Source organism: Mercenaria mercenaria, unplaced genomic scaffold (genome assembly GCF_021730395.1).
Source record: "Mercenaria mercenaria strain notata unplaced genomic scaffold, MADL_Memer_1 contig_4840, whole genome shotgun sequence".
Lineage (NCBI taxonomy): Eukaryota > Metazoa > Mollusca > Bivalvia > Venerida > Veneridae > Mercenaria > Mercenaria mercenaria.
The window spans coordinates 12,249-22,206 of NW_026463101.1; the positions used below are offsets into that span (position 1 = coordinate 12,249).

General features: G+C 34.4%; 1 protein-coding gene across 1 annotated transcript; it reads right to left on the reverse strand.

The window, feature by feature from the left end:
• Positions 1–5,150: 5,150 nt before the first annotated feature.
• LOC128554218 (uncharacterized) lies at positions 5,151–9,521 on the reverse strand. The gene is made up of 2 exons (XM_053535464.1): positions 8,379–9,521; positions 5,151–6,968 (listed from the first exon to the last, which is right to left on the reverse strand). The coding sequence occupies exons 1-2, from the start codon at positions 9,481–9,483 to the stop codon at positions 6,685–6,687; spliced, it is 1,389 nt and encodes a 462-aa protein (XP_053391439.1). The 5' UTR covers positions 9,484–9,521; the 3' UTR covers positions 5,151–6,684.
• Between the last annotated feature and the right edge of the window lie 437 nt (positions 9,522–9,958).

Consider the following 9,958-nt stretch of genomic DNA (forward strand, 5'->3'; position numbering starts at 1 on the left):
AAAATATCCTGAATAAAATTTTTCTCTTCTTCTTTATTCACTTTTCCAATTTGTGCTTTTGTTATAAGTTGTTTTATGTTGTGATGATGTGCTTTTAAAATAAATTTCTTGTCGTCAAGATTTTTTCTATTAGTAAATTTGGTAACTACTGATGGAACACCGCCAGCAACTGCTACAAATATAGGAATAGCTGGAACAAGTGCTAATGCAGCTGAGCAACCAAAGATACCTGCTGTAATATATAATCTAGTACTTACTCTTCCGCAAAACTTATAACTTTTTCTGTAAGCAGCAGCTAGTTTAGTTAAGTGAATGATTAATTGATCTATTGTTTCTATTCCATTATTAGAAATTAAATTTTTATTACTCATTTATATAATATATTTTTTAAATTAATTTTTTCCAATTCACTAAATGGTACCCAACTATTAAATTTTTCACTATAACCTTTCCATTTTACTAAAGCTTGTTTTTTCTTAAAGTCTCGTGTGATAACTTTTTCTATTCTAAAAACCTCTTGTTTAGTACGCAAAAGTTCTTGTTCATAAAATGAACCCTGAATTATTTCATCATTTAAATTTTTTATAGTGTATGTTCTGGGATTTGTGTTATTAATTCCATGAATTATAAATACTTCCTCTGTCCGGTTTGGTGTATATCCTTTTTCAAAATGTCTTTTAAGTTTGCTTAAGCGAACTCGATCACCAATTTTAAATTTTGGTTTACTCTTTGGTATCTTTAAATTACCGTATAAATTAAAGTAAACAGTACCTTTATTCTTAGTGTTATTATATTTTCTGGTCCTTCGGGATCATTGATTTCAACTCATTTAGATTTGAAGATTGAATACTGCTTAAGCCGGTGCTAGGGGGCGTGGGCAGTGTTGCATTTTCCATTACTGCTCATGAACAGACTCAATCAAACCGAGTCTGCAATGTTCACTGTTTGCATTGTTCTCGGTGCTTCCGAGGGATCTACTTTTCAGATTATATTTACTTCACAACAGCGGGTGTTAAACAAGTTGTTGCTATTCCCATGGGAACAAATTGTGCACCCCTTGTCGCAGATTTGTTTTTATATTGTTATGAAAGAGACTTTATGTTGAGCCTTTCTCCAGATACGCAGGCAGATATTATAACTGCATTTAATAATACATCACGCTATCTGGATGATATTCTTAATATGGATAATCCGTTTTTGGTCAATTGATGGGTACTATTTATCCTAGGGAGCTTCAGTTAATTAAAACTAACAATCCGGATACTGATGCTTCATTTTTAGATTTACATCTCTCTATTTATGACAATTTTATACATACCAAAATTTATGACAAGAGGGATGATTTTAATTTTAGTATTGTAAATTTTCCCCATTTGGATGGGGATGTACCTCAGGCTACATCTTATGGGGTATATATTTCGCAATTAATTCAGTTTGCCAGAGCGTGTAGTCATGTCAAGCATTTCAATGAACGTAATCAATATATTACAAGTAAACTTCTTCAGCAAGGCTACCGTTATTACAAATTGCGTAAATATTTTGCTAAATTTTATTATCGTAATTCTGATTTAGTTTTAAAATTCAATAGTAATCTAAAGACATTTCTGCGAGAAGGTATTTCTAAACCCGTTTTTTATGGGGATGTGGTTTACAAACTTCGTAAGATCTTGGATCATGGTAATTTTCCAAATGTATTTGGAAAGATTATCAAACGTTTTATTAAAAGAGGTTACGACCCAACTGTTTTGAGACATACCGCAAGTTTAGTGTTCAACCCGTTTACAGTTGGACACTACGCTTCCCGCTTTGATTGCGTCTGACGGTAGAGGGGGAGGACTCTATGATAAGCAGTTTTTAAATCCTACCAGGACTGAACTGTTTTAATATCTGTCTTCTGGCCTGTTTCGTCGGGCCCTTAAAGGTGTTTCTCTTGTTGCTCTGTCTTCTGAAAAGGCATTGAGTACATACGTTTTTGGTTCTTAAGGTTTGCTTTTTATATATTTATACACGAGCATTTTTGTGTTTTACATGCCATGCCTTTTTGTTTCCGTTACGTGTGTAAGAGATTCACCTGGAGGGGATTACTTTTATTTACTCTGTCCAATGTCTTTGGAACATGGTGGGGGTAAGGGTGAGGTTGGGTACGCACCATAAACCGGTTTAAGCTCCCCAGTGGTGTTTTTGCCACTGACCGTTCCAAGGCTATGCCCTACTGTGTTCCTTTGTTTGTTCGTTTTGTCCTTATGTGTTGGCTTTGTGTGCGCGCGCGTGTGTGTGTTTGTGTGTGTTGTTCGTTTTGTCCTTATTTGTTGGCTTTGAGTATGTGTGTGTGTGTGGTTCACGCGTCTGCGTGTTGTGGGTGTGGTGCACGCGTCTGCGTTCTGGGGGTTTCGTTTTGAGGAGGCTGCGTTTTTGGTGCGTGGCATTCCCTGTTTGATATTTTTATTTGTTTTTTAAGTGCTGTGTGGCAGCCGTAAAAAGTCGCCCCGACTTCATCTCAGTGTTGTTATATTTTCTGGTCCTTCGGGATCACTGATTTCAACTCATTTAGATTTGAAGATTGAATACTGCTTAAGCCGGTGCTAGGGGGCGTGGGCAGTGTTGCATTTTCCATTACTGCTCATGAACAGACTCAATCAAACCGAGTCTGCAATTTTCACTGTTTGCATTGTTCTCGGTGCTTCCGAGGGATCTACTTTTCAGATTATATTTACTGGCTTCGTTTGGTGTCATTTTTATACTAGAGTGTTTTGTTTTGTTATATTTATCAACCATATCCTGCAAATTATCTAAATAAGTATAAGTATTATTTGCTGTAAAATATTTCCACATTATTCTTTTTAAACTTCTATTAATTTTTTCAATTACTGCAGCCTTTCCTTCATTAAATGTATGATATGTTAATCTTATTTTTATTCAAAAATGATTCTAACTTTTTATTATAAAATTCTTTTCCTTCATATACCCATCAATTTGTAGGTGTTCTGCCTTCAGAAATTATTTTTTCAAATGCTTCAGTAACAGATTCTCCAGTTTTATTCTTTAATGGAATAACCCAAGCATATTTACTGAATATGTCAATGACGGTTAACAAGTACTTTACACCTTTATTATATTTTGAAAAAGCTTGCATATCAACTAAATCAGCAGACCAAGTATCATCAATGTCATGGACAATCACTCTTCGTTTAGAAATTTTCGTTTAATTGGTTTATGTAATTCTTCTGCTAATTCAACACTCCAGCGGTAGCTTGGTACAGTTATTTTGGGGGTATACTCTACCCCGTTTTCCCGTTTTTTGATTTTCGTTTTTGTCCAAGACCAAGTTTGTATTTCGTTTTAATTGCTGGTTTAACAACTAAATGTTTTGCAATCTTTTCTCCAAATGTTTTTGATTTAGTGTTATTTAAATTGGAAAGCATTTGTTTGTCACATGTACTTTTTTTACACCGCTGTCGTAGCAAAAGTCATGGTCCATATATACTGCATCTAGTTCATTGGCAGGAGGTCCATTATCTAAAAGATTTCCTGGCCAACAATAGTTATATCTTGGAAGTGTTAAACCTTTCTCAGTTAGTAAAGGTAACATTGCTTTATGGATATCTAAATTACCCCCTGTACTTTTAATAAACTTTGATTTCATTCTTCCACAAGATGAACAGGTAGCCATTATCATTCTTTTCCCCTTTTTTTGCTGTAACATAATGAGGATTTATATTATCAGTAAATCTTCTTTCTTTCAAACAATATATTCTATTCTGTAAACTCATCTATATCATATGTATTTAAAACTTTTTACTGGGTTTAAAACCTGTGGGTTTTAAATTGGCCAGCATGTGTCAGTCCGGACCAAGGACTAAAGGTTAAATTAGGTCAGATTGGCCCAGAAGCGGTATTTCCTATACTACTTGGATGAAATATATGTGAACGGGGAGAAGAGCATTATGTGCTTTTCACAGTTAATGCCTGTGAAATAAAAAAGAAATTTTAAAAAAACTGCTTTCGGTGAGGATCGAACTCCCGACCTTCGGTTTTCAACTTGGAACTCGGTAACCACTGCACCAATGTGGAAGTATGACGTCATTATTACAAATATAAGGAAACATAATAAATTTCAGTTATGGCAGCGTGACGAAAATCGTTTCCCATTGAAAATACTGTATTTTATCTTTTTTTTCTTACTAGCAAATAATAAATTTAGCGCTAAATTCTTATTATCAGATGCTCACTTACATTTTTATTCAACGTTCAAAGCAGTGAACGAAACACTTTTGTCAACCGTAAACAACAAGCGTCTACTGACATCTTACTGATTGATTAATTACTATGAGCATTGTGTACTGGAAGAAACCTGAACAACACCGATTCCAAAATAGTACCACGAATTTTCAACTCGATAGTAACTCTATACACAGATTTATTCATGTAATGCGACGCTGTCGGCGCCGCTTCGCGGCACCGGTAGCTCTGCTATTAAAACAAGTAATTTTCATTTTCTTTGTTGTGTTTAACGTCACACCGACACGATTATAGGTCATATGGCGACTTTTAAGCTTTGATGGTGGATGAAGACCCTAGGTGCCCCTCCGTGCATTATGTTATCATCAGCAGGTACCAGGGTAGAACCACCGACCTTCCGTAAGTCAGCTTGATGGCTTCCTCACATCCAGGATTCAACGTCCCGAGTGAGGCTCGATCCAACGGTGAAGGCCAAGTAATTTGAAGTCAGTAACATGAACCACTCGGCCACGGAGGCCCTCTAGTGATTTTAGTTACAAGTATGACAACGGGAATCCGTATTTTCACTACACGCCACTACTGCATAAATAGAATATTAATATTTCTTTGGTAAAAAAATGAATCATTCGAAATCATAATATACCCAACAGCCCTTCTAACTCAACAACTGTGTCTTTTATATCTTGACAGAATTAAATGCTTTTTTTTTTCCTTTAAATAAAATAAAAAACGATAACAATTGTTTGTAAAATCGTTGCGCCGTAAAGGTTGAAAACAGTAGCCTTAAAATAAAATGTGACAGAAATAGTACAACTTTGTAAAGCTCGCTATATTGCAAGTAGTGCCATCTGCGTGATTAAGCAATTATGCGGCGACCATTACACTCTACATGGGATACAAAATGGTATAAACATTTATGATTTATTGTATAAAACACTGAGAGTAAACAATGTAAACATAATGAACAAACAATCACTTCCTATTTCATGTTTCATTGACTAACATTGATATCCTGCAGAAATTGTAAAACAATCCTGCACATGATTAATTCGGAAAAACTTTTTTTATTTGATCAAAGGGACAAAACTCAACACGGCTTAACTTATATAGTAACTAAAATCAGGAACATTAATTCTCACCAGTGAGAATAATTCTCGCGGTGAGAATTGCCACGCTGGCAAAAATGACAGTTAAGTTCCACGCTGGCAAAAATGACGCGGGCGGTTATTGATTTCTCACTAGAGATAATAATTCTCGCCGGGGAGAATTGCCACGCTGGCAAAAATGACGCGGACGGTTATTGATTTCTCACTAGAGAGAATTAATGATAGTGTGTAAAGTTAATATCGGTTTTAAGATATTTTTTAAAGTTAAATATATATTTTTTAAAGTTAAATACATGTATATATTTTTCAGTACTTTATTTTAATCTAAAAACTTCTGGGGACGCTTTAGTCCACTTACGTTCAATAAAAAAACAAAAGTGTTTTTTTGAATTGTCCGGCATTGGATTTTTTAAAAGAGGGGCAAGGGGTCAAGCGAGGTCATCCTGTTTATATAACCTTACTTTCTAAACTACTGTCATACGTGAAATCTACACTCTGATATTGAGAATATTGACGGCTGTTTTAACTAAACAGTAATTATTATAGTCTGAATTTAACAGATGGGTTTAAGTTGTACTGCTTTCATGTGGAACTTGCTAATTATGTGACTGTGAATTTTTAGTTATCCTTATTTAACTTTAAAATGACTTGATTATTATCGCTTTTATGTTTTATCATGTTAAAATAAAAATAAAACATTGTATCCGAATTTCATTCAAATCTGTCGAAATTTTGTAGCATAAAAGCCTGAGAACAGGTGAGAGATTAGAAAAGACGTTGTCAGTTTTGTTCAATCAAATTACGCGTAATTTCGCGATCGTTTAGACTAGTGTAGAAACCTAGGGTAAAAACATAGACCGTCAGTTAAAATATATCGTGCATATAGGAAGAACACTCTTTCTTAAGGCATTTATCGGCCTGTAATTTATTGTTCGTTTCATTCTGTAGGTGTTGAAGTTTAAATACGTTTTCTTGACTTTTTCACTAAAAATATCGGTAGAATATACTTAAAATCAGTTTTTTAGAGTCCACCTTTACTTCATTGTTTTGCAAACAGTTACAGTAATGCTTTGTAAATGCAATGAATAAAGTAAATATTCAAAATTGAACATCCATTATAGTTGAAAAACAGTTCAAATATACATTTAATCCTATTTATAAAGTCTACTGTTTGAAAGAGACACTAGCGATTACTAGCAAATGGTCCTTTTCACAAGCGAAAATAGACTGTAAATGTTAAAATAAGAAACAAAACTAACGGCCGTAAGGGTCAAGTGGTCTCTAATCAGATTTGGTCATTAGTTAAGGTTTGACTGTATATGTCAAACTCCGAAAGAGATCAGTATATAAAATTAACAACAGTAGTGACAAATGAAACAATGGCCCCCAAAAATGTCAAAGATCCAGGCACATGTACTAAACCAGTATCTGTTACGTGCTTAATTTCGTCAAACGGAAAGGTTGAATTGTCTTGTTTCATTACGTATGCACAAATTTTCATCGAGCCGTGCACATCTTTCCTTCCTCCGAACCAGTTAATAACATCTACGGCGCATTTCAGACTGCTGTCTTCACAAAATGACAACTGGACATGACTTATCTCTAAATACATGACGGGTGAATCTGAAAGGATAAAAAGTAACGTAAGTTTTACTGAAACAGATTAATGGTTTATTGTTCCATGTTTATGTTGTTCATTGAAACCATCTGGAAAACAGGAGGTCTGCTACTACAGTGGTCAGTTCAGGTACTCTTGTCAGTGTATTATATGTTACATGAGTAAAAGTGTTGAAACTCAACAAAAGCAGAGACACTTTAATTGTGCAGTTGCAGAGATGTAGGTTCTTTTTTGTTAAAAGTTATTAGAAAACTATTGTGAAGCAATCAAGGATTTGTGGAAATGATGCAAATGTAGTAGTAGTTTCCAAGTATATGTTATCTACATATTATTCTATTAAAATTTTCTTCACTAATTGATGATTAGCAGACACTTGCCGAGTTGTGCATGAGCAAAAGATAGTTTGTTTTTACATTTTCATGAAAAATAAACACATTTTCTTTCTATTTCATGTTTTCATTAAGTTAGCCGGACAGGTCCGTATCTCTCTCTCTCTCTCTCTCTCTCTCTCTGTGTCTGTTCTTGGGGATTTATCTCACTCTGTCCGTCTGGTAAGATCGCTCTATGTCTGTACTTAGTCTAGTAGTTTTAAAGAAAAAGCTGGTTCTCCCTTGGAAAACTTTAAAACGAAAATGGCATTATTTTACAAACTTAGTCATTTTTGTTTATTTCTTGAGGTAGATATATAATAGTATTTCATGAAAAATAATTATCTCTCTTTTCATAGATTATTTCTGAGAAGAAATATCTAGGCATTAGACCTCTTAAAGAGTGGTCATAACCATTAAAAATCGTTAAACTAAACATATTATTGGTGAGCTATGCTACTCTTGACCACTGGCATGATGTACCAAATTGTCTTGGAGTAATTTAATAGCAATAGGTGTCAATTCCGGGTGATACTAGACTCAATTCCCAGAGAAAATCTATAAATTAGACATGCATTTGTCAAAATAACATTGATATTAAAAACACATTTGTTTTTAATTTTGTGACCAGTTTTTCATGATCAGTCTAGTGGCTAGTCTAACTTAAGTCCAGCATGTAATGAAACAGTCGATTTAAAATAAATGAGTTTACTAGTCAAAATCACTATTTTGATAACAAATATAATCACTGCGCAACTTCAAGGTGCTAACGTGTTAAGGGAATTATGTTACATATTTTTGATTACTAGTTACTAGATATACCTCACTATCATTGGTTTGAAATAGAATATTTCAAAAAGTAAGAAGATAGCTTATGGAATGGTACTACAACAAATCTTAAAAGACACCAAAAGAGCTAAACTGAACAAGAGTGAATAAATCTTATAAAATATATGATGACAAAGGGAATCTAAATTCTTGTTAATTTGGTGGTATGAATTCAGCTATTTGACATCGGACTTGACAAAGTATCGCTACATAAAATACCTTCATCAAATAAAAGTATCTCTGATGCAAATTCTCCCCCATCGAAGAACACAACAAGCGCTCTGATAAAGTAACCATCGTCAACAAGTCGTTTTTCAACTGCCAATCCAACGTTTTTTGCTGCATTTTGATCCCATGGGCTACCTATTGCAGATTTTATAGCTTCCTTTGCCGAAGTTAGATCAGTTTGAGAAGTAGTGTTATCGCTTTTGTCCGTAAAGATAACTATTTTGTTTCTATTTGCTTTATGTCTAAATAGATAATCTCCAAAATGTTTTATGTATAGAAACTGAAAGGTCCCATACGGTTTCATAAAAAGAACATCATTACGTTTCCAAGGATATCGTTCTTTATTGTTCTTCCACAATGTGCGTGCATCATCGGCAGTATGTACATCTTCGTTTGCGTATTTTGCAAAATTATTTATGCACCCTGACTCCATATCGTAAAAGGTTTTATTCATTTTTTCGTGACCAATTTGCCATTGTTCTATGGTTGAATTTAGCGAGGGTGATGATGTTAAATGTATATGTAGAAACTGCAGTGCAACGCCATCTGATACAAGTTCAAGATAAAACCGTTTGAACTCTAAGAGCGCGGACATATTGCATCGAACTATTTCTGTATAAAGATCTTTAAGGATACCAGACGATCCTGGAATCCGATACTGAAGAAGCTCCGGAAGGAATCGAATATGCATCACAGCATTTTGTTGCTCAAAACGCGAAACAAATGTTTTCTCAAGACGTTTCTGATCTTCGGATGTCTGTGCATGCAAAATGTTGTCCAAGTCAATAAGTAAACTATGTATCGTTATGACTGCATCGTCAATCTTATCAAGTTTAGATTGAGCTAGAACATTAGTCATTATGTCAGTGGTGGCGGAGTCAATTCTGTCTTTGATCTGGACAACTAACAGTTCAATGTCTGCATCATCTTTGTCTTCCTCAACTTCATCAAAGAACTCCAAAATATTCCTTCCCAAGTCCAATATGTCCATTACCTGATGTCCAATTTCGATTACAGCGGGGATAATAATAGTCACCCCTGAAACATTTTTAAACAAACTAAACAATAGGAATAATCGGAGTCCGTACCTTTCCATTGTGTACGAGATTTGCGACAGGTACACTTTTTGAAAAGTTTCTCTTTTTATTGCTTATAAATTGTCACGTTCCCAGTAAGTGAATTTTAATTTTACAGTTCAGTTCAAAATGAATATTCATCAAAATTATTAGCTAATAAATGTAGCTTGTATAACGCCTGTCATAATCTGCTGTTGGATATATAAAACAGGTGATACTTCTTTACACTATATTGACGTAATTACAAAAAAAAGTAACAGTCATTCCAACAGTTAATAGACTTTACTGACAAAGGGCAGCGTAACTCGGGCTTTTGTCGATGTTTGTTCGTGTTATTTCATATTATTAATTGAACATCAGGAGTCAGATACGCCTCATTTTAATGATTTAATCATCACAACGATATTATGTTGATGTCACGTCAACGTGATATTTAGCGCCATGTACGCAACAAGAAATAGCGCTTTCAAATTCATGAAATAGTTTGCTTATAAC

Coding starts and splice junctions, on each gene's coding strand:
- LOC128554218 (XM_053535464.1), bottom strand. CDS start 9,483: ATGGAAAGGTACGGACTCCGATTATTCCTATTGTTTAGTTTGTTTAAA. Junction 6,969..8,378: donor GATACTTTTATTTGATGAAG/GTATTTTATGTA, acceptor TTATCCTTTCAG/ATTCACCCGTCATGTATTTA.